This window comes from Centruroides sculpturatus, unplaced genomic scaffold (assembly GCF_000671375.1).
Source record: "Centruroides sculpturatus isolate CEXI.00-Female unplaced genomic scaffold, Cexi_2.0 scaffold257, whole genome shotgun sequence".
Lineage (NCBI taxonomy): Eukaryota > Metazoa > Arthropoda > Arachnida > Scorpiones > Buthidae > Centruroides > Centruroides sculpturatus.
In genome coordinates this window covers 499104-525301 of record NW_019384389.1, presented here as the reverse complement: position 1 = coordinate 525301, position 26198 = coordinate 499104, and the positions used below count along the sequence as shown (strand labels likewise).

At 28.9% G+C, this 26198-nt stretch overlaps 2 protein-coding genes across 3 annotated transcripts in view; one reads left to right on the top strand and one right to left on the bottom strand.

Moving 5' to 3' along the window:
* The window catches only part of LOC111618196 (protein SGT1 homolog), a 28622-nt gene extending 21437 nt beyond the window's left edge, over positions 1-7185 (bottom strand). Inside the window, exons 1-2 of the mRNA XM_023359680.1 lie at positions 7036-7185; positions 1801-1864 (exon numbers count right to left, since the gene is read on the bottom strand). Of these exons, the coding sequence (XP_023215448.1) occupies positions 1801-1864; positions 7036-7185 (214 nt within the window). The remainder of the gene's footprint in view (positions 1-1800; positions 1865-7035) is intronic.
* A 4765-nt stretch (positions 7186-11950) lies between these two features.
* Positions 11951-26198, top strand: part of LOC111618187 (nocturnin-like) — a 63923-nt gene continuing 49675 nt past the window's right edge. The window contains exon 1 of one of the 2 annotated variants that reach the window (XM_023359660.1): positions 11951-12018. The gene's annotated coding sequence lies outside the window, so the exon portion shown is untranslated. Of the gene's footprint in view, positions 12019-12138; positions 12158-26198 lie in introns of those variants that run through there. The other variant, XM_023359659.1, reaches the window with a different exon arrangement.

Below are 26198 nucleotides of genomic sequence, written 5' to 3'. Positions count from 1 at the left end.
TATATATACTCAATAAAACATTCTGAATAAAAATATCTTATTTAAAATACACAATTCATATTAATGAAACAATATTGCATGAAAATATAATTTTAAATTTTTATATAGCAGGTGGAAGTAAGTAGAATTATAAAATGCACAGTTACTTCTATCATTACATTACATGTATTGATTTATAAAATCTATTTGGTTATTCAAATTAATTTAAAAACTAATAAGCGATTTGATAAATAATAGGAAAAAGTTTAATAAGTTGAAACAAAATGTAAAATATATGTAGTTAAGTCAATAAGTGTTTGATAAAATAGAAAACTATTAAAGGTTTTTCTAACAAAAGACTTTATTATATATACGTTTATTTTTCATTGTACAAGCCATTTTGCTCTACACACTTTCTCCAGAAGTAGACTAGATCTTCAAACACCTTTTTGAAGAATGTTAGAGAGAACTCAAAAATTTGGTCACTTCTCCATTCATTTCATCAACCAATGAAAAGTATCATTCAGTCAGGTGTTTTTCCATCTCTCAAAATAGAATAAAGTCGCTAGGAGTGAGATCTGGGCTACTTGGGATATAGGAGCTCTTCTAATATGCATTCTTAACTGTCATTTTTGTGACAATTGGTGTGGACAAGTGCATTGTTGTGAAGGGAAGGGAAAAAAAAGGAAAACTACTTTTGATTTCTAACCAGTATGAAGACTTCACTAGTTCTGAGTATTAGCTACTGTTCATTGTGTTTTGTTAAGGAAATCAGGCCACCAAGGTAGAGTTTAATTTTTATTAAACTTGTGCAGTTTTACAGGGGAATTTCAAGAATAGCTAAATAAGCAAGATGGCCACAAAGCAAGGTTTTACAGTATATTTCAATAATGATTTTACTTATTCTTACTCTTACTATTTTATATAATATAAATTAAAACGTTNAACTCACAGAACAGACGATTCAGCTGTTTCCGCCATTTTGAAAATTTCATAAAACTTACAACGACGTCACTGATAAATTACTTAAATTTTTATATCGCGTTATAAAATTTATATATTAATAATTTATTTATTTTAATTAATATTTTTATTCGTTATTATAATTTAAATTTTATTATTAAAAAAATATATGGAAGAATCTATTTTTCACCAGAGGGTGTGAGGGTTTGTAATGTTTATGTAGCAGCTGATTTCGTTAATATAATTTATAGAAGGAAGTGTATAATAATTATTTAAAATTAAAGAAGGCGAACGGGTAAGATTTTTATTATTTTTATATCAGTCGAAGTATATTTTATATATTATAACGTTTTATTTGTGGATTTGGATTTAAAAATAGTAATAATTCATCGATTTCATGGTTAAACACGTGTAAATTTAGCATTTGAACATGTGTGAGTTACGTTTGTTATTGATTAGTAAGTGTATTTATGTGTATATATACGATTCTAACTATATTTTTAAAGTAAAATTATATAATTAATTGTATAATTTTGCTTTAATTAAGTAGTGTTTTATATTTATTACAATTAATAATTAAAAAGTGTTACCATTTTTAATTCAATTAGACATAAAAAAATGAGTACAAGTGTCTTAAAGATCATGTATACAGTTTATTACACATTTGCCTAGTGCCTGCAACTGTAGAGCTTGCATAGTTTTACTCTATAATCATTTTTAAGGCTTCTTATATTGTGAAAAACATTTAAAATAATAGTTTCCTTAAGTTCAGCATTTAAATTTGCCTTTTCATTAGTCATTGCACTTATAAATTCTCCTTCATTGGGCCCTTCCATATGTAGTACCTTAGACAATTACCTGTTTTACCTATGATTATAGTCATGAGAACCCTCAGATGGAACAAACAGGACACTTGCCTCTCCTGGATCAAATAAAAAATTTCACAAATTATAATTTGTAAAAGTGATTGAGATATGTAACCTTATATACCCTTGACCATGGGACTTTGTCTTTTTGTATTGATGCAATACTGTATTCTATTATCTACTTGTGAAAAAAACGCAAGAAATTAAATATTGCCTCCCCTAGAAAATTTTCTGTGTATGTCCATGATTAGAGTCATCATTATTATACATATATACAAACTTTATTACAGCAAACTTACATAAATAATTGCATATATTTGCTTTAATAAATTGATATTTTATATTTAATGAGTGTTGAAAAGAACAGTTATCTTGTTATTCTGATATAAGTTATAATAAAAAGGAAGTAGAAATTAATAAAATGAATATAATTTATATATTAAATTGATATATAATAATATCTGATATGTAATACTTTAAATTATACTGAGTCATTTAATAAAAGAATTGATGGAATTTTTATCGAGTGTTGAAATCTGAATTTCGTGGATTTTTTTTGTTTATTTTGAAATGTAAATTCTTTTATTTCACTTTAAAACTATTTTTTATTTATTTATTTAAAACTTGATGTATAAATTTATTATAAACAATTTTTTAATGAATATAGTTGGTTTTTTGTGTGTAATATAAATTTCAATGTATTCCATATGATTTATAGTAATTTCTTACTGTAATTTCTACATAAAATATGTTTGCTATTTCAGATGATACATAATGATTCTAAATCATGGAATAATTGTATATTGCATGTTTTATAACAAATATTCTCATAAGCATTAAAGCTTTATATAAATAAATATTATCTAAGTAATTATTAATCATTTTTTTAATGAATGTATTTGGTTTGATTCATTATTTTAATTATACTGTATTTCAATATTCTAATTAATTTATTTTTGTTTTATAGATAATTAATAAAAAGATACATATATATTTACTTTTCTATATTTCAAAATATTGCTTTTATATATTTATCTTTTATTACTAAATGTAATTAGTTTGCATACTGGGTATATCTTTTCTATTTTATAGATATTTTAAAACCAATTCAATAGTTGATTCTCTGCTAAAAATTGATATTAACTACTACATATAAGCAATTTATTAAACTGAGAGGAGTTTTGTATGATGATTCTATGTAACATTGATTATAACAAGCATACATATGATCAAACAAAAAGTTTACTTGCAAATGTGTAAACATGACAATTCTGTCAGCTGGCTATTCTTCTTGCTATAATATTACACATTATAAGAAATAATTAAATCATGAACAATTACTTATAATGGACTTGAGGGATATGATTTAAATTCTTTGCCAGCATCACCAAATCTGTTTCTTATAAATAAGTTTTTTTTCCCACACTGTATATTGGAATGTATATCGGATGTTCATATAACAAAAATGATTTTCTACAAATTAATTAATTCATTGCTTTAGACTGAGTAGTACAGAGTGGTTAGAATTAAACTGATGGTACTCAGACATGAATGGAGCTGACTCTACTGAACCACATTAAATGAAACTCAACCTGCAATGCAGATCATGGGATGAGATTTAGGGGGAAAAAATTAGTTGAAATTTTTATCATTAGGAAAATGTGGTGCTGCAAAAATGATAATTATAAGAGAAGTGGACAAAATTTTATTAGAAGAATGTGCTCAATGTAGGATCTTTCACTGTCAACCACAAATTGCAATCATAAAACTGCATTGTCAACTGTCACACAACATTTTGGGAAAAATCTGGGAAACAAAGTTGACATATACATACATACATACATACATACATACATACATACATACATACATACATTCATTCATTTTTGTTTGTCACAGTAAAACAGTATAAAAAATAAAATTTTTGCAAATAGTTTAAATACTTATAAACCCAAATAAATAGATAGACAAAAATATAAAAAGAAAATTTTAATATGTTGATGATTCATAAAGATCTTAAAAATGAACAAAATATACTCTATTTTCTCAATTAAACTCTAGGAATCAAATAACTCCCAGGGAATGAAGGTTCTGTTAAAAATAAATCCTGGATTGAAAAGAATAGGAAACATTTCAAATACTGCATTGTGTAGGGTAAATAGTTTAGAGTGGTAAGCAGGGAGTTTAACCTTAAATTCTACCTCCTCTTCAAATTGTCTAGAATCAGACAGCACTTTCCATTCCAAAGTTCATTGAAACATTTTTTTTTAATTAAAAATATAAATATTGTCAAATATTCAGTGTGGGTAAATTTCAGTTGAGTTTGTAAGACAATTGCTTATCAGCCAAAAGATAATTCAGAAAACTCTGGTTCAAACTCGCCATCTCTTTTCATGGATATGGTGAATTTGAACTGGAAGATGGTAATCAAGATCTTGATTTCCACACCATCAAAGCAGACATGAATGACAACATAATAACTAAATTGTAAGATGCTGAATCAGGTTAACTATAATAATTATTTTGAAGGTTGTAGCTTTAGTGTGAATGATGATGTAGATGTAGCTGTGCATATAAATAGTCAATAAATGATTTAGATAATTTAGAAAATGTATGAGTAAGTAAGGTATTTTTTCAATTTTTATCCATTTGCATCCTGTTATAAGATAAAGATCCAGGGTTTTGCCAGATTTTAAATAAACCTAGAAATATGTATACTTTAAAAGTTCCCCCCAGGATTTAATTGAGGAAATACAGCATATTTAAATCTGCAATTGATCTGTTTTTACTTTCTTGGCTATTTATACATAACAAGGGAAAGTAATGGAATCATGTCAAATTTTACCTTCAGAGTTTTTTGCAAATTGCCACATCTTGAGACTCCCTGAACCCAAAAAAGTGAAAGAAAGAGAAAAAAAGAACAAAAGTTCTTTGTGTGTGTGTGTTGGTGTCTATTTCATTTAATATCTTAGGATGGGGTGAAGATTAAGGAACAAAATTTGGTACAGTAGACATATTGTAGTTGTGTATAAGGGGCATTGATGCTATTAAATTTTGGTGACGAAACGTTNAATTGGTAATTATCAGATTGCAATCATATATTAAAAAAATATATATATATATATATTACAGTATCAGTAACACACTTCATGTTATTACCAAAGGAAATGAATAATGATGATATCAAAGATGTAATAATCATTGAGTATAACAAGAGAATACAAGAATACACAATAATATGATTTATATGTACTGGAAATGTCTAGTTAATCATCACTAATACTATTTCATAAATTTTCAAAATGGAATAATTAAATAAATTATTAAGTTGGGTAAGATTTTATCTGACAGAGATAACCAATATTGTTCTAGTAATAAAAATCTCAAAACAAACTATAGATTTAAGAGTACTGTAATCCTTAATACAATATTCTTGTCAACACTTTTCCATATAGTGTTACCTAAGACACCATCAGATAGTGGTCCTGTTTTAAAGTTCCACTTTGTTCACTGAAGGAATCTTATAATCTATATTTTATATAGATTTAGTACATACTTTTAGTTTGTTAAAATATATCATAGAACATTGATTACATGCCCAAGTATATGTCAGTGAATAACTATGTCAGTAATACATCTTATGTCATATAGGCATTTTTATTCTACCTTATTGTAGAGGAAATACACTCATTTTAAAAACTGTTTTAGAATATTCTTCCAAATCTTTTGACTTTGAGCAGATTTTATTTATGTCAGAGATCACTGACACAAAGCTAGGATTCTTCCAAAACTTGCCTGCTGTATTGTTGAATGACTTGCAAACTTACAAATAGGCAATGTTTTTCTTTGTGATACACTAGAAAAATTTTTTTAAAGAATACATTTTATACATTTCATGGAGCAATGAATAACCATTCTAAAAACTTTAATCCAAATGAAATCAATACAGATTTAAGTACAAAAGTCAGAAATTTATTTTATAAGAAACATTTTCTAATTTCCTTAGCATCGTTTTCATAGTTTAAAACCTACATTATTTGTTCTCAGCAAACAGTTTAATTATAATCGTGTATATAGTTAAAAATAGTAGTAAGTTGGGCTAGAAACACTGCATATAAAAAAATTTCTGATGCTTATTTCTAAGTTTTCTTTTTTCATTTTATTTATTCTATGAGGNTTCTAGTAAGATGATAGTATATTCATCAAGATCTAAAAAAACTCCATATGATTGTGATTAAAGCAAACTGTAAATACAAAAAATTAGCATATTCATCAAGATCTAAGAAAACTCCATATGATTGTGATTAAAGCAAACTGTAAATACAAAAAATTAGCATCTTTAAGCACTTTTAAGAATATTTATGTAAGTTCATTTTTTATGGAAACTAAACAAAGATAATGGAAAATTATTGCTTCAGAGAGAGATCAGTATTAGTTAAGTAATCACAAGTCATTTTTATTATAACTTTTTCACTATGCAAATAAGGATACCACAGACAAAGAAATATCTTGTAACTGGTACTATCTGTGAGAGAAAAGTAGAATAACAATGATCAAAAGGCATCATATTACAAAGCCACATCACCAAGAACAGCAACATTTTAGAACTATTAATAAATGCTAAAATGTATAACAGAAAAGAAAAAAAAAAGTTTCTATTTCCAGCCTAAAGTTACTATTGAATACATGAGGATTTATTTATTTATTTATTATGTACACAGGATGAAATGTCAAATGACAATTGATCTCCACCCCTCATTAACAATTAAAATGATAATCCCAATAAAATACATTATATAATAGGTAAACCATATTAAAAATACTGGCGTATTATATACAGCCATAAATAAACTGTAATATAAATGTAAATACACACAAATAAATAATAAGGATGTAGAGTTGCAAGAGAATTGTAAATTATAGTGAAGAAAATTTAAACCTAAATTAATAGATTAGGTTTTTTTTGGCTACATTAAAGTCAATATTAGTTAATTATATATATCCAAATTTGATAAATTTGCATATACATAAATTATAGAAAAGTAAAAACTTTCAGGTTTTGTCCACAAATATAATTGATAATATTGTCAATTGATACAAATTTATAGATTTATTTATAATTTATTTTTCTGTTATTGAGCTTCCTTATGTCTATTCATTATAAAAAGTTATACTTCTAAGACATACTATAAATTGAAAATATTAACAGATATTAGTGATTATTTACGTAAGCAAGCATTATTATAAAACACTTGGTATTTGGTGGTGGTCCCCAATGGACATCACATTGAATGAGGTTCCACAGCTGTTTGATGGGTGAGAGTTCCAGCATGATCCACTCCCTCTTCAGCATGTTTGCAGATGTTCCTGCATCCATTGTGTCACACATTGCTGGATGATACTCATGTCATGCCCAACACACATGGCAACTGCAAGAATTGACAAACCAAGGTCACACAGCTCCAGGATATGATATCATTCCTCAGCCATTAACTGATGATATTCTGCTTGTTGTCGTCTCTGAGGAATTTTCCATACTTCTTCAAAACTTTGGCTGCTTTGAACCATTGTTGATAGCATGTATGGCCCAAGCCAGCTGCTGGTCTTTAGAGCTTAAAACTTGATACTGCTTGACCCAATGTGTACACAAACTTAATCATTTGCATATCTTTGTCATTTATACATGTCCTACAATTTGCACATGGCTATGTGCATTCCTTTGTGGTGTTGCAATTTCACTTTTGAGAAGTGTTTATATTTTCACCTGCAACAGAATTTGTCAATGTCTACAGAATGTGCATGGCAATATGTACACAAGTTCCAGCAAAGCAAAAACGATGGATGAAGCATTTTAGAAATAAAAAGAGCAACATTACTGACAAGCTCAAAGTAGGCAGACCAAGAACAGCTGCCAAGTGTAATAATGAGGTACTTATCTGAGAGGATTAACAAATAATTGCAAGGAAAATAATACTGCAATTATGCATAAGACACAGTGCCATAGAGACATTGATAGGCAATAAAAGGTATCATAACATTTGTTCCCCATGGTTTCCATATCATCCGAAAGTAGAATACAAACACATCTGAATCTGTGATAAATTATTAGCAGAGCTGTAAAACTGACAAAGCATATTTCTGAATAATATTGTGACTGGTAATGAGTCTTAGTTCCATCACTTTAATCTGGAAATGAAACACCAGAGTACATAATGGTGATACACAGACTTAGCCAGACTAAAAAAGCAAAAAACAATTCCTTTGACTGGTAAAGTCATGGGAACACTTCTGTGATGACAGAATGCATGTTAATTAATTTTCTTCCTAAAGGCAAAACTATTCTATTCTCTTGTGTTATGCAGTTGTTGAAGAAACTGAACATAATGAGATCAAAACAAATGCACCATCATCTTTCAATATGACAATACACATCCTCACACAACAGGCCATATAAAATACACAATTGAAAAGATGGATGGAAAGATGTTGTCTCAGGCACTGATACAGAATGGAGTCAGGGCTTTATAAAGGATAATTCCCTACAGCCCTAACTTCATCCTGCTGGACATTATATGTTTGATCCATTATAGGATATTAGGTTCGAGGACAATGACGCTGTCAAAGTGGAGGTTTGCAGATGGTTACAATGTAATGGATAAACTTTCATTGCAGTGGATTCTTCAAATAGTAATATGTGGTCTGTTCAACCAATTATTTCAAAAAGTAAAATTATGTGATATGTATTTATTATTACAAACAACATTAAATTTGGTATAATACAATTCACATAATTAAAAATAGCTGAAGACTTATGTTATATATTCCGTGTTTCAAATACTTTACATCAAATTGCATTAGGATTCTTTAAACAATTGATAGTAAAAATATAAAGCTTCACATATTCAAGATTATAAAATGAAAAACTAAATTTACCCTTTTCTAAAATTTTCTCTTGCAGTGCATGATCCAAGTTCCATTGCTTTACAAATATCACTCTTTACCTCTAAATANAGAAGCATTTTTTGAAATAATGATATAAATATTGTCAAATATTGAGTGGGAGAAATTTGCAATCCAGTTCATAAGTGAAGAGATTATCAGCCAAAAGGTAATTAGGAAAAACTCTAGTTTAAACTGGAAGATAGTTGTAAAGATTTTGATTCCTATAATGACATTGAAGTAGACATGAATGGCAACATAGCCAAATTGGAAGATGCTGAATTGAGTTAACCATAAAAACAGTAATTATTTCAAATGTTATAGCCATAATCCATAAATACAGTCAATAAATAGTTTTAATAGTTCAGAAAATGTACAATTAAAGAATTCAAATTTACTACTCATCTCCTGTCGCAAGGTAATAAATCCTTCCCTCAAAAACCCAGATCTTCAAGTAAACCCAGGGGGGGGACACAGTTTAAAAATAAATTCTCTTGGATTTAATCAAAAAAATATGGTAATTTAGTTTAGTTTGATAGTAAATACAGATACACTCCATTTATTAAATAAGCATCAAGTTAAATATTTTTATCATCATAGAAAAACCATGACTTTCAATAAATTCAGAAAAAAGTTTACATTATACATTGATATCAAGTAAATAAATAGTTATATTGAAATTGTCATATATATCTTAATTTACATTATGCATAATGTTTTCATTCACTAACGATAATCAATAACTGACAAGTCTGATATAAAGTGAATTTACTAAAGTCTTATTTATTTTTCATAAATGCCTTTGAAGCTACTTCAGATGTTTTGGGTTGTTCTTGTTTGGCTACGTCTTTATTTACTAAATAATCTTGATTTGTTCAATAACCTTTAACATTGTAAGGTTATTGATAAAATCATCATTCAGTAAAGCAAGACAAAATGACAAATTTAATGTGTTTATACTTACTAAGTATCAAACTATAAACTAAATTAAAGTTTAAGTTAAATTAAAGATACAATTCTTTAATATAAAGAAATTGCTTTTAGCCCTTGGTATAATTAAATATCTACTAATGTGAGGTAGATAAGTGGTGTAATAAGTCCTTATTATCTACCTCACATTAGTAGATTTTTAATTAATTTGATACAATTCTTTACTTTTAACATTGTCAAAAAAGCTGGAAAGGGTTTCTGCATGACATTACTAGTAATCAAACAGGTTGATAAGGAGACCAGCAAGGAAATCCAACAACTTAAGTTATAATTTCTAAAAATTGGGGCAAAAAACGCAAAAGCCTTATTCTGTAAGTAGAAAGTGAATTTTTATAAAATTTTAAATGCCAATAATAAGTTACATTTTCATTAAGTCTGACCCCATTCAAGATATGACCTCCACCTCTCTCTGCACATCTCAACTTATATCACCTGCTTCAATGTCTCATACATAAAGAAATACGCCTGCCAAATTCCAAAATTTTTAGTCCATGGGATCCTGACAAAATAGGCCAGTGTACACATTCATACAGTACAAGAACTAAAATTAAAAAAATGGAAACTTCCCCCTTTTTTTTTATTAACAGAATTTGCAATCAGGACCTTAACAACCTAGAAGGTCAAAATTTGATCAATTACAATACTTTCTCTCCGTCACTTTAATAGCCAGAAAAACAACTTAAATTTAATTTAGTTTACAGTTTGATACTTAAGTAAGCACAGGCATGTTCAAATTGCTAGCCATATCAGTAAAACTTACAGCTCTAAATGAGGTAGTTGGGATGTTATTAGAGCTGTAGACCATGCCCATATGAGTAAGAAACGTCAAAGGAACCAATGGTTTTACATGTAACCCTTCTGAAATCTGCTTGTTAAACACACATGCTTCAAGAATCATGCAACATGACTCTAACCATACTCCACAAGTAGTCAACACAATGGCATTTCTTGTGTTTTACCAGCTTATAACTATCTCTAGTAAAGTGAAAAACCATCAAATTATAGCACTGTTTTGAGAAATAGTTCCAGATTTTTCACTTTTAAATTTTAACCTATTATTGAGGATCTTCAAAATTCCATACAGGCCAATTTCATGGGGTTATGTCATGAAGGTTTAGATATAGAGTGTCTCCTTGTTAAGCAGCTAAGTAAGCAAACCAATTCTTTCTTTCTGTCTAATTCATATGAAGATTTCAGCCATGTAAGCTATTTTCTCCAAGAAAGCGCCATCTAGTGGCTACTGAAAGCAGCCTGTTTGGCAAATGTATGTCTCTAGCACTGCTGTGTGCTTTCTGGAAGACGAGGCAGCGTGTGGTCAATATATTGGAGTAAGGTCATGTACTAAGGACAAATCGATGGTCAGTCGAGCTGAAGCAAACCAATAACGTAGATAATTTTGTATAAAAATGAACTACGTCATTGGCTTGCTTAGCTGCTCAACAAGGAAACACACCCATAGACCATCGGTTCCTTCCGACCTTTTCGCTCCTATAAATACAGCCCACAGCTCTGATAAGGTCCGAACTGCCTCATTCAAAGCTGCATTTTTACCTTTTTACCAACACAGAAACAACACAGCTTCTAATATTCTGCAAATTTAAAAAAACAATGAATTTAAGTTGTAAATTCAATTGGTACAAGTTACCTTTAGGTCATTTACTTATATATGAACCAAGTACCTAAAAGTAACCACCACTGTTCATGTCATATTAGAGAAATCTTAAAGAAATAAGTTAATTTTAACCTTTGTGAATTATTTTTGAGTATTTTATGAATGAATTTTTTTGTAATTTATTAAAAAATATTCTACTTGAACAAATTTAAATTTTAGAAAATAATATCCATTTTAAACAAAATACTTGATATTTAAAACATTAAAATGCTTCTAAAACCACTTATAAACGAAAAAATAATAAAATAATAATCAATTAAATCGTTTTTATTCGAATTTTCGTAAAAAAATATATAAACTCACAGAACAGACGATTCAGCTGTTTCCGCCATTTTGAAAATTTCATAAAACTTACAACGACGTCACTGATAAATTACTTAAATTTTTATATCGCGTTATAAAATTTATATATTAATAATTTATTTATTTTAATTAATATTTTTATTCGTTATTATAATTTAAATTTTATTATTAAAAAAATATATGGAAGAATCTATTTTTCACCAGAGGGTGTGAGGGTTTGTAATGTTTATGTAGCAGCTGATTTCGTTAATATAATTTATAGAAGGAAGTGTATAATAATTATTTAAAATTAAAGAAGGCGAACGGGTAAGATTTTTATTATTTTTATATCAGTCGAAGTATATTTTATATATTATAACGTTTTATTTGTGGATTTGGATTTAAAAATAGTAATAATTCATCGATTTCATGGTTAAACACGTGTAAATTTAGCATTTGAACATGTGTGAGTTACGTTTGTTATTGATTAGTAAGTGTATTTATGTGTATATATACGATTCTAACTATATTTTTAAAGTAAAATTATATAATTAATTGTATAATTTTGCTTTAATTAAGTAGTGTTTTATATTTATTACAATTAATAATTAAAAAGTGTTACCATTTTTAATTCAATTAGACATAAAAAAATGAGTACAAGTGTCTTAAAGATCATGTATACAGTTTATTACACATTTGCCTAGTGCCTGCAACTGTAGAGCTTGCATAGTTTTACTCTATAATCATTTTTAAGGCTTCTTATATTGTGAAAAACATTTAAAATAATAGTTTCCTTAAGTTCAGCATTTAAATTTGCCTTTTCATTAGTCATTGCACTTATAAATTCTCCTTCATTGGGCCCTTCCATATGTAGTACCTTAGACAATTACCTGTTTTACCTATGATTATAGTCATGAGAACCCTCAGATGGAACAAACAGGACACTTGCCTCTCCTGGATCAAATAAAAAATTTCACAAATTATAATTTGTAAAAGTGATTGAGATATGTAACCTTATATACCCTTGACCATGGGACTTTGTCTTTTTGTATTGATGCAATACTGTATTCTATTATCTACTTGTGAAAAAAACGCAAGAAATTAAATATTGCCTCCCCTAGAAAATTTTCTGTGTATGTCCATGATTAGAGTCATCATTATTATACATATATACAAACTTTATTACAGCAAACTTACATAAATAATTGCATATATTTGCTTTAATAAATTGATATTTTATATTTAATGAGTGTTGAAAAGAACAGTTATCTTGTTATTCTGATATAAGTTATAATAAAAAGGAAGTAGAAATTAATAAAATGAATATAATTTATATATTAAATTGATATATAATAATATCTGATATGTAATACTTTAAATTATACTGAGTCATTTAATAAAAGAATTGATGGAATTTTTATCGAGTGTTGAAATCTGAATTTCGTGGATTTTTTTTGTTTATTTTGAAATGTAAATTCTTTTATTTCACTTTAAAACTATTTTTTATTTATTTATTTAAAACTTGATGTATAAATTTATTATAAACAATTTTTTAATGAATATAGTTGGTTTTTTGTGTGTAATATAAATTTCAATGTATTCCATATGATTTATAGTAATTTCTTACTGTAATTTCTACATAAAATATGTTTGCTATTTCAGATGATACATAATGATTCTAAATCATGGAATAATTGTATATTGCATGTTTTATAACAAATATTCTCATAAGCATTAAAGCTTTATATAAATAAATATTATCTAAGTAATTATTAATCATTTTTTTAATGAATGTATTTGGTTTGATTCATTATTTTAATTATACTGTATTTCAATATTCTAATTAATTTATTTTTGTTTTATAGATAATTAATAAAAAGATACATATATATTTACTTTTCTATATTTCAAAATATTGCTTTTATATATTTATCTTTTATTACTAAATGTAATTAGTTTGCATACTGGGTATATCTTTTCTATTTTATAGATATTTTAAAACCAATTCAATAGTTGATTCTCTGCTAAAAATTGATATTAACTACTACATATAAGCAATTTATTAAACTGAGAGGAGTTTTGTATGATGATTCTATGTAACATTGATTATAACAAGCATACATATGATCAAACAAAAAGTTTACTTGCAAATGTGTAAACATGACAATTCTGTCAGCTGGCTATTCTTCTTGCTATAATATTACACATTATAAGAAATAATTAAATCATGAACAATTACTTATAATGGACTTGAGGGATATGATTTAAATTCTTTGCCAGCATCACCAAATCTGTTTCTTATAAATAAGTTTTTTTTCCCACACTGTATATTGGAATGTATATCGGATGTTCATATAACAAAAATGATTTTCTACAAATTAATTAATTCATTGCTTTAGACTGAGTAGTACAGAGTGGTTAGAATTAAACTGATGGTACTCAGACATGAATGGAGCTGACTCTACTGAACCACATTAAATGAAACTCAACCTGCAATGCAGATCATGGGATGAGATTTAGGGGGAAAAAATTAGTTGAAATTTTTATCATTAGGAAAATGTGGTGCTGCAAAAATGATAATTATAAGAGAAGTGGACAAAATTTTATTAGAAGAATGTGCTCAATGTAGGATCTTTCACTGTCAACCACAAATTGCAATCATAAAACTGCATTGTCAACTGTCACACAACATTTTGGGAAAAATCTGGGAAACAAAGTTGACATATACATACATACATACATACATACATACATACATACATACATACATACATTCATTCATTTTTGTTTGTCACAGTAAAACAGTATAAAAAATAAAATTTTTGCAAATAGTTTAAATACTTATAAACCCAAATAAATAGATAGACAAAAATATAAAAAGAAAATTTTAATATGTTGATGATTCATAAAGATCTTAAAAATGAACAAAATATACTCTATTTTCTCAATTAAACTCTAGGAATCAAATAACTCCCAGGGAATGAAGGTTCTGTTAAAAATAAATCCTGGATTGAAAAGAATAGGAAACATTTCAAATACTGCATTGTGTAGGGTAAATAGTTTAGAGTGGTAAGCAGGGAGTTTAACCTTAAATTCTACCTCCTCTTCAAATTGTCTAGAATCAGACAGCACTTTCCATTCCAAAGTTCATTGAAACATTTTTTTTTAATTAAAAATATAAATATTGTCAAATATTCAGTGTGGGTAAATTTCAGTTGAGTTTGTAAGACAATTGCTTATCAGCCAAAAGATAATTCAGAAAACTCTGGTTCAAACTCGCCATCTCTTTTCATGGATATGGTGAATTTGAACTGGAAGATGGTAATCAAGATCTTGATTTCCACACCATCAAAGCAGACATGAATGACAACATAATAACTAAATTGTAAGATGCTGAATCAGGTTAACTATAATAATTATTTTGAAGGTTGTAGCTTTAGTGTGAATGATGATGTAGATGTAGCTGTGCATATAAATAGTCAATAAATGATTTAGATAATTTAGAAAATGTATGAGTAAGTAAGGTATTTTTTCAATTTTTATCCATTTGCATCCTGTTATAAGATAAAGATCCAGGGTTTTGCCAGATTTTAAATAAACCTAGAAATATGTATACTTTAAAAGTTCCCCCCAGGATTTAATTGAGGAAATACAGCATATTTAAATCTGCAATTGATCTGTTTTTACTTTCTTGGCTATTTATACATAACAAGGGAAAGTAATGGAATCATGTCAAATTTTACCTTCAGAGTTTTTTGCAAATTGCCACATCTTGAGACTCCCTGAACCCAAAAAAGTGAAAGAAAGAGAAAAAAAGAACAAAAGTTCTTTGTGTGTGTGTGTTGGTGTCTATTTCATTTAATATCTTAGGATGGGGTGAAGATTAAGGAACAAAATTTGGTACAGTAGACATATTGTAGTTGTGTATAAGGGGCATTGATGCTATTAAATTTTGGTGACGAAACGTTGAGGGTAGTTGCATGTCATATCTCACATGGGGTTGAGCTTAATGAAGATTTTACTTGTTGTTAGCATTTAAAGATCTTTAAAAACTCATCTCTACCTTCAATTTAAGTCCTTTGCTATTTTATAATAATTAAAATATATAAAGTTTTTATAACAAAAATCTCATAATAGATGGCACCGTATATAATTTTATTTCTTTATTATGAATAATAGTTAAAAAGTGATTTTAAAATAAAATCTCATAAAAGTCAGGAAAGTTACGCAATTCATTGCTAGATTTTTTAAATCATTACTTATATTGAAAATTAATAAAATAAAAATATCTGACAGTTTTCTAGTATTTTATCATATGTAGTGTTGCCACCTTTTCATAATTGCTGACCTGGACGATAGGTTTGTTTCAACACAAGTCCCTGACTAGTTTGAATTTGACACCGTACGAGGCATGTGCAATGTCATTTTACAGCCAAGAACTGATCAATGTGCATGTCAATTTTAAACCAGTTAGGGACTTGTGTTGGAACAAACTTAATATTTACCAGAGATATTTTCAAGTTAGAATTTTAAAAGTATACTTTCTGGCACTTACCTAGGGATAAGTTTGGGTGGGGGTGTGAAGTTAAAGGCTTTAACTGTTAAAATAAAATATTCACAAATATTTTTATAACTTTATTTTGTTTCATGATTTCACAATTTCTATGAAAACTGGACAAATTAATAATTAATCCAGACTATGAATTAAAAACTGGCTTGTCTGGGTGAAAACTGGCCTGGTGGCAACACTAATCATATGATTCAATAGCAATGCAATTGTTGCATGCACGGTTAACAAACAATATTCTCCTTCTATCCAAGTTTGACTTATGAATATTATTTTATGATTTTACTATTATATTTGTTTTGTATAATGAATATAGTAAAAATGTTTTAAACTGTTTGACTACTATTTGTTGTGTGCAGAACATCATTCTTGGGTATGGTCTTCAAGAAGTTGTATAAATTATGACTATGGTTATATGTCACATTCAACAAAATATGAACATCCTCTTGTCTCATTCCTTCAATTCCTTTAATTTCAGTTAAAACTTCTCTTCATTGGTTTGGGAATTAATTTCAGTCATCATTTGCAAAATATTTTGTACATTTGTGGTTATATAAAGCCCAGTGGTTATATTTAATATAAAGCTGAAAAGGGACCGTTTGCAGTGTAAGATTTTTTGGTGGCTTTAGCTGAGGAAGAACAATAACTCCAACATTTATCCTTTCTATTCATGTATACTGGAAAATTTATATATAGTACTTAACAAAATCTAAACTTGATGATAGTGAGATTTTCGTTTAAGCAGAAGATTGTGTATGATGAGCGAGCTCTACTCCATCCGTCTAGTGCAGCATTCATTCAAAAATCCTGTTAAATCTCATGGTTTTGAACCATTCTCTTCTACTTTTCTTTTCTGCTTTTCTTTGTAGAATTTAGTTGTAATAATTCTCCAAAAGTTTATCATATCTAGTAAAACTTAATTTATTTTTTTGCATAATTAATGGAAAATAAAGTTTGAATGTGGACACTGTAATTTAAAATAATTTACAAACTCAAACTGAATAAATCAGTAGCAAAATAATATGTAAAAATATTACTTATTTAATAGACTTCAATTAATTTTTCTAAAAATGGTGATTTTTTTTTATATTTAGAGTTTCAGAGATATTAACAAAAAGAATAATGATAAAATTAGTGTAATTATTTTCTTGTATAATTCTTGGATTGCGATAAAAAGTTGTTTGCTAGCCAAGTTACTTGCATTCTTGACTTATATAAGCAATAGTTCAGTGCTTGATTTTATCTCATAAATTTAAGATGAATTCCTGTTGAACAGGAAATATATTCTATATTTAGTAATGTTTTTTTCAGGAAGACAAATTGTAATGAAGTAAAAAATCTAGTTTTATATAAAAAAAATATTGAAATTTCTGTAAAATTTTTTAAGATGTTATGTTGTTTAAAATTTATTTTCAATTATTCAGTATAATTTAAATGGTTTTTGGGCTGCAATTTGAAAAAAATTGTAGACCTACAAATTCCTACTGTCAACTGTCTGTCCTTATTCTCAAGAATTGTGTTAGACAAAAGTTGAGAACAGATACAAAATGCTTAGGGACAGCAGATCCCAGTTAATTACAGTCGACCCCCTTATAACATGGTAGATATGTTCCAGTTTTTATGAATCCATTTTCTACGAGTCCAGCCAATCACAGCCCGGCACGTATGCAGTTTATGGACTATGGCTGTTTGAAAGGTTTCTTCCATAAAATTAATCGATTCTAGACTAATTCGACTCAACGTATCCAAAATACATATAATTTTTTGGGAATAATTCATATAAACTATGCTATAAACAATAAATTGTAGGATTACTTACTGAGTGTGCACAGTTCAACGACGCCATTGCTTAAGCTTGTTTTTGTCGTGGAGCTTGTCATCGAATGGCACTTGCATGCTTCCTGACATATTATTTATTTTGCGAAAAATTCACTGAACTTTGGAGACATCATTAATATAAATATAATTTTTATGGACGTTAAATAATAAATGGCTTTTAGTAGGTCCGCTTCTTATTTAAACTTAACGGTTTGTGCAATATCTGCTATTGGTCTAGATTCGACCAATCCTGTCGCGACATGAGTCGGAGATAATGTTTTATCGAATTATAGGAGTTTTTTTTAGCATGTTTGTACGAATACTGTCGTAATTTTTTCGCCGTGATATAGGAATCCGAACTATAGGAACCTGCATTATAGGGGCGTTGACTGTATATACAAACTGCTGATCTAGTTTGTATATAGTCATGTGATTTCAATTAAAAAATTTTCCCATAAATAGAGTTACCATATTTACTCGCATATAAGACGAGGTGTGACTTTAAAGATCAAAATAAAGAAAATTAGATTTATTAATACAATTCTAATTTTATTTCATTTAATCACAAGTAAAATATCAAATGAACGTAAATGCACACATTATCCTGCAAAAATTACTGGCATTTTAAACTTTAAGGAAAAATCTTGTAAAATAATTTGTTCACATAAAGTTGGACAATCGGGAACTTTTTTTTGCCAATTCTTAACAGTCAAATCCACTCTGTCGATTACACTTATGAGTTTCTCCGAATTCTGATTTCCGAATAATCATATGTTTTCACGTGGGAATGGATTAAAACTTATATCGGGCTTCCATATGATTTTGGAATTTAAATCTGGAATTCAATTCAAAAGCTTTTCTTTTTCTATTGCTATTCATCTTTACTTCTGACAATATACAAGAACGATTAAAATGACCCAGATAAAATACTTATGTTTTTAAATACAAGAGGATAAACATCAGGTAAAAAATGCAAATACACAGTTCAGAAAAATTATTTGCAAAAACGCAAAGAATCTTTTGCTCGCACGTACAGGACGACCTAGGAATTTGAAGTTGTAATAAATGAATAAAAATTTTGTCTTATATGTGAGTAAATACAGTAGATAGATGGCTAGCATGACAATATTGTTATTAGGAAAAGTATGATGTATAGGTGCAAAACACTACTAATTTGAGATTGAGAACATATAAGTTTAAGTTATTTTAAATTGAATAAATTAAGAATATGATTAAAAATTGCAGCCCAGCATTGTGATGATGTCACAATAATTTTTGCTCATTGTTGTTTTTATAAATGTTCTATAGCAGGGATGGGCAACCCGTAGCCCGCAGTAATATTTTTTGTGGCCCACATTGCATAAAATATGAATAAATATATCAATTTCCCAGCTTAAGGAAGTATGCAGCAAAACTTCAAATGTTGTTTTCTACAACTTATGTATGTGAATAGTTTTTCTGCAATGAATTTAGTAAAAATTAAAACAAGAAACTGGCTAACAGACACATACTACACACAACAATTAACACCTCAATACTAATTTCAGCACTCAAAAAATTATACTGATCTAACATTTTCGGCCGTTTTTTAGAGGCCCTCCTCAGAATGAAACACAACGAAATAGTTCTATCTTTTGAAGGATGAAATCCTTCAAAAGAGTTCTATCCTTTGAAGGATGAATCCTTCAAAAGATAGAACTCTAATCCTGGAATCAGTATTGAGGTGTTAATTGTTGTGTGTAGTATTATATAGTTCCAGTTTACTTGTGTTAGTTTTTTTGTCTGATATAACAGACACATTGAAACTAATTTAAAAATAGCAGTGACTAATCAAATATTTCTGATATATTACATTTACATCAGTTCCAGAAGCTAAATTAAGTATACCTATGCTATATATGAATAAATAATTGTGATTTACCGACTTTCTTCCCCCCTCTTTATTCTTGTGTGTGTCCTGCGTCAGTTTAAAAGTTTTGAAATGTGGCCCTTACATAGATAAAGGTTGCCCATCCTTGTTCTATAGTTTACTTAGTCTAAGATACTTGTACATTTTGTTAAAATGATTAAAACACAGGGTGTTTCAGAAATGTTTGGCCAAATTTCACAGGCTTGTAGAGGGATAAACTTGAATAAAAAAGTCAAGGGCAGTTTTTTGATCTGAAGCTTAATTAGTGAGTTATCAAGCATCAAAGCATGATGGTGTCATTTCTATTTTTGAAGTCTAACTATGTAATTTACTAGTAATATTGCTTTGTCTGTTAAAAACACATTCTTGAATAAACAAAGATAACTATGCCTTTGCTGACATCATTGACAAAATTGTACTCATGAGAAAAGTTGCATGATGCAAGTGCCTGCACAACTATACATTTAAACATCAGAATTCATAGAAAAAATGGAACACAAGTACAGTGGTACCTCGGTATACGTCTGCTTTAGAATACATTCAATTCAGAATACGTCCTGTTTGGATGAAACAAATTTTGCTCGGTATACAACTTAATTCAATTATACGTGCTATCTATGAACAAGTAGCACTATCGGTGTACTAGACCACACTAGACATTCACGATGTCACGGTGTATAACTTTGTTAAATTTCTTCTAATTTTAATTTGTAAGAAAAATTTTATTATTTTTATTAATCATAAATTGCAAAAAGGCAAATGAAAAGCAACAGAAAATTGAAAAAATGACTAGAATCACAATGGAACTGAAAAAAGAGATTGTTGAGAAATATAAAGGTGGCATGCGTGTTCGAGATTTTAACTGTTGCATACCATATTCCGAAAATGACGATATCAAAAATCGTGAAAAATAGACATTATAAATCTGCTAACGTTCTGAAAGGGGTTAAATTAACTTCTAAACAGAGATCGAAGATATTAGATCATGTTGAGAAATTGCTTTTGCTTTGGATAACTGAAAAACAGTATGCTAGAGACAGTGTATCAGAAGCAATTATTTGCGAGAAAGCTACATGCTGATCTCATGAAAAATCAAGCAGGAACTAGCCAGGAAAGTGAGGTGTTTAAAGCCAGCCATTTTTTTTTACATGAGAACGGATTAATCGTTTTTACATTACTTCTTATGGGAAAGGTTGGTTTGGTATACATCCTATTCGGTATAAGTCCAAACATTAGGAATGGATTAAGGTCGTATACTGAGGTTCCACTGTATCTGCAACATGTTCCATAGTTCATTTTCAATTTGAAAAATTCAAAGTTATTTGGAGTGTCATATCATGACAGATTTCTGAAATGTACTCTTGAAAAATGTTTAAATCTCAGCTTAAAAATTAATTCCTTAATCCTTTCTAGCATCAAAGGTTTTGTTAGTTTCTCATGGAGTTGTCTAATTTGTGTAAGTGTGCATGTGTTAATAAAAGATAATTATTAATTATTCAAATATTTTTAACTTTTGCGTTAGCCTCCCTTTGGATACTTCTGGATCCACTACTGTTCTGAAGAATCATATAAGATTTTATATCACAATATTTCCTTCAAATCTAAAAACAAAAATATTTATTGAAAAAAGTCTGATTTGCTTGATTTCTTAAGAAACTGGATATAACAATAATAATTGTTTATTTAATTCAGACATGATATTGAAAATGCATCATAAACTATGGAATGTTAATCTATTTATAAACAAAGTTCAAAAATATGAAGGATATGACTGTTTCTAAATAGATTATTTTCTGTCATATACATTTTCAGCACTATATCAAAATAAATATTTTGTTTTTTTGGTAGAATTGATTTCTTTCTCTTTGTAAAGTTTTAGTAGGCTTCTTGACTTTAGGTGCAGTATCTGACTATGATTCTTATACTTCAAGTGTGATAGTATAATTTCTTATACTGCTAAAGTGTAACTGTCTTCTTTTTTCTTGATCTTTCCTTCCTTTTCTCCTTTTCCCTAAGTGAAGAAGGATGTTGTTGCTGTCAATAGTGGATCCAGAAATGTCTAGAGAGGTGCAGAAAGGAACAATTTACCCTACAAAAATTTTTTACTACCTAAGGTAAAAATACCTGAGGCTTTACTTGGAGAAAAACCCCAATAAAGGAATGAAGCTGTACCTTGCACACCTCCAAATTGTTCCTGAATGTTATGAGAGTTTACATGTCTTCCATCCAGATCAAACCATCTACACCAGGGCTGCCCAATTCATTTTCCAGGCGGGCTATAATTTCAATTACATGTCAGTCGGCAGGCTACCTAGTGAATCATACTTGCTTACACTCATGATTCTTCTATAAATGGATAGGTATTTGAATCAAACAAAGCTTTAAGTTGCACATGTTTTAATAATACCTAATAAAAAATACATCAATGAGACCTATGAAGGAGCTTATTAGCTAATAATTTTTCAATATTTGGTGACAAATCCGACATTGATAATAATATCAAATTTGAAATGTGAGATGCAGTTAAAGAACTGCGGTGTTTATTTTTTACATAGTGTAGAGTAGAAAAAACCTTTTCGCAAATATATGTTGAGCCAAATCTGCTTAAAATCTGCAAAACAAGATCACACATTGCAGGGAAGTCGTCCCTAACCTAACCTAAATTTATGTATACGTAACTGTTCAAACAAAAATCTGAAGAAGCACCCAACAATTTAATTTTAATACACAAAAGTCGACTCAAAACTAATAGAACAAGTGTAATAAACACATAGGTTAGGTATTAACAGCAGTGTGGTGGTGACTCAAGTCATAATTCAGTCCACGCTCAACCAATCGACCAATCACGTGGTGGTTGGCATTATTGGTAGCATGACATTGTGTGCTACCAACTGGTGACAGCCGATCGCTACTGTGGGTGGAAAATTCAAATGCGTTGGCAGGCCACTTTGTGGCCCACGGGCTTGGGTTTGGGCAGCCTTGATCTACACTGATGATAATTTTTTTCATAAGAACAAACTGTTTCTTCACTGTTACTTTCCCACATCTGGTGACACATTCCAATAGCTAGTCAATTTTGATCATTCTGACACTATGCTAATTTTCTTTACAGTTGGAATGTTGGGAACAGATACTTGTGTTTTTCAATTTTTAATGAGAGATATAATGAAGGAAATAAATTATAGCTACTGAACTTTAAGCAATTGCATTTAAATTGAAATAAATATAAATAAATAAATTATATATGATTAATTAAGGTATAAACAACAATGTAAAATTTATTCTTAAATACAGTATTTGATTTCACACACACACGCGCGCGTGTGTGTGTGTGTGAAGTCAAATACTGTATTTAAGAATTACCACATTACAATATTACATGTATATTAATCAGTTTTTATGTGCTAGTGCAAATTCACACATATTATTAACAATAATTTACAATTTAAAATTTTAAAATAACCAAAATTTACTAATACATAAAATAAATTAACAAAGAAATAATGTATATTAAGCATTAAGAAATGAAAGGTTAACCATATCAAACAAGGCTGTTGAAAGTTAGTTATAGGGCCCAGGTAGAACAGATTCCACTTTTGCCTTTTTTTTTTTAACATGAATATGTAGAATGTCTATTGGTAAATAGCACTTTTACACTTCTATGCATTTGGAGCTAGAACTATTTTAAGATGATCAAGACAAAACCTTTCTCACTTGTTTCTAGCAGTTCTACACGAGTACGAACGTTTTCGGCCTTCTTAATAGGCCTTCTTCAGGTACATGCTAAACGTTTGTACTCATGTATAAACAGCTAGAAACAAGTGAGAAAGGTTTTGTCTTGGTCATGGTAAATAGCAATTTAAAGATTTTATTTTTGTTAGTAAAGATAACATGAATTTATAGGGATAGAAACCACTACTGGGCCCTAAGTTTTTTCTGGGCTCAGAAAAATCCCCAGTTTTACCCTTGATCCCAGATGTGTTATATTTATTTCTGTATTTGTTCCAGTTTTCTATTCAGAAATCATTTGTTTCTGTTTTGATCCTAAACCACTAAACTGGTTGTTGGTTGAGAGTTTGCACCTGATCAACAGATTGGTCATGTGGAATTTCCTGGTTTTTCAAGTGTCTAACATCTAAATAGGGGCCCATTTCCCATGGAACATGTTGCCTTCTTGGCAGATTGCCTAAATGTTGCATTGCCTTATCTCAGCAATCCAAACTATTTTAATCCTTGATAATATAATCTTCAATTAACAACATCATAATGGAATTCACAATGAAATTGTGGCTTTGCATAAAAATAAAGTACTGAAGTCCAATGGACTTTAGAGAACAGATTAAATTTATAATTGTTATATATTGATTTTCCTTCAATACAATTATTTGTATAATTTGTTGCTGTAATTTATAATGTCCACATCATTAGTATGACACTCAGATGCCTGGCTGATAAAAAGTTCGTAATTTAATTCTTTAATTTTTCTTATGAAATAAACAATTTCTTTTTAATATATAACTTTTAACATCAAATAGCTGTGACTAGAAATTTTAGTTTTTTTTCCCTTAATTTTGTGTTGCAATAGCTTGTTTTCCTCATAATTTACATGGATATAGTAAAATGTAATTTCCCTTCAAGTCTGATTTATGAAATTTTTACTAAAAAAAATAATTATACTACCCGAAATACTGTATTTCATTTTATTTTTGGCAATTTTTAATTTTTGTGGGAGCGAGATTTAAAAATCATGAAATAATGCAATTTATCAATACATTTTCAAATCATTGCAGTTCTCCAATAAATATGGTATGTTCTCAGGGCCCGTTCATATAGGCAAGCTAAGCGATGGCCTAAGGCACTTGAATTCGGGGGGGTGGCATGACGAAAGTACATGCATAAATTACAATAAATAATGAAAAAATTAATGTTTTTTGATCACAATCCTTTCTCACGTGTTGACATTTTGAAAGTAGTGCCATAGTCTCATGATCGCGATATTGCATGTTGCATATTGAATAAAAATTAGATACTCTTGGGGAGATGTCAAAGTCATTTGCCTAGGGCGCCGAGTTTGCTCGGGACAGCAGTGTATGTTCTTACTGATAATTAAAATTCTGAGAGTTGGGCATGTAACTGCATCAGAAATCAACCAATGGTCCCATGGGTGTAGGAGACCTCCAATAAATCAATAAGTATGATATATGTTAATTAGATTTATACACAAGGCTGAACATGTGGCAACAATGCTATATACAATGAAAAATTGTGTGTTTAGCAAAATGGCAACTTGCAGGGAACAGCTTTACTGCAGTGTTTGATCCATTCATGTTTATGAGTACCCTATATCGAGGTTTGACTGTACGTAAATCTCAATAAAATAGCCCGATTCCTTGTTTAGTGCCAACAAATACTTGTGAACAATCTTTCTCAGGAGCATTAAATAGGAAACACTGAAGTTAAGTCTTTTCCCCTTAATAATCCACCATAAGATAAATTTGTGAATTACTAAGTAGGCAACAAATAAAGGTTGTGTGAGAGATGTTAAGCTGATTATATTATGTTTGAGACCTCAAAAATTATAACTCATGCTATCTTCAATGCAACTGTATATGTCTTGCATCCCATATTTCATTCAATTATAATTCATTAATTACTTAAATTATCATCCTCTACAAATACTGTATTTAAACTGTGCTTATAAATACAATAAGGTCCAAAAAGTTCAGTTAACCATTCACAAATATATACACAAGGCAAAACACAAGTTAACTGAATTTCGGACCATCCTCTATTTACAGAATTTGAATCTCAATTTCATATGGGAAAATAGAACGTTTCGCTTTACGACTCCATTCGAGCATAACCAATCGGGTCGTAAAAGCGAAGGGGGGGGGTCTAATCGCGCCATCTTTTAAAAAAATACGAGAAGTTATACTTCTCTACGTTTTCAACAGATGGCGCGAGTTATATAACTAGTATGATATTTTGCTTTGTATTCGCCATTTTGAATTTTTTTCACGTCATTAATTTAGAATTAACAAGTTAAATATCATATGTAATGGTATAAATTAAAACTGTTTTTGGTGCTGAAGATTTAAATTTTAAAGAAATGATTATACAAACACTGGTGTAGACATGAAAATAGAATATTTATAGTTTGTCCTTAACAAATTTCATGTTTAACGCACTTTACACTTTAAATTATATATATAT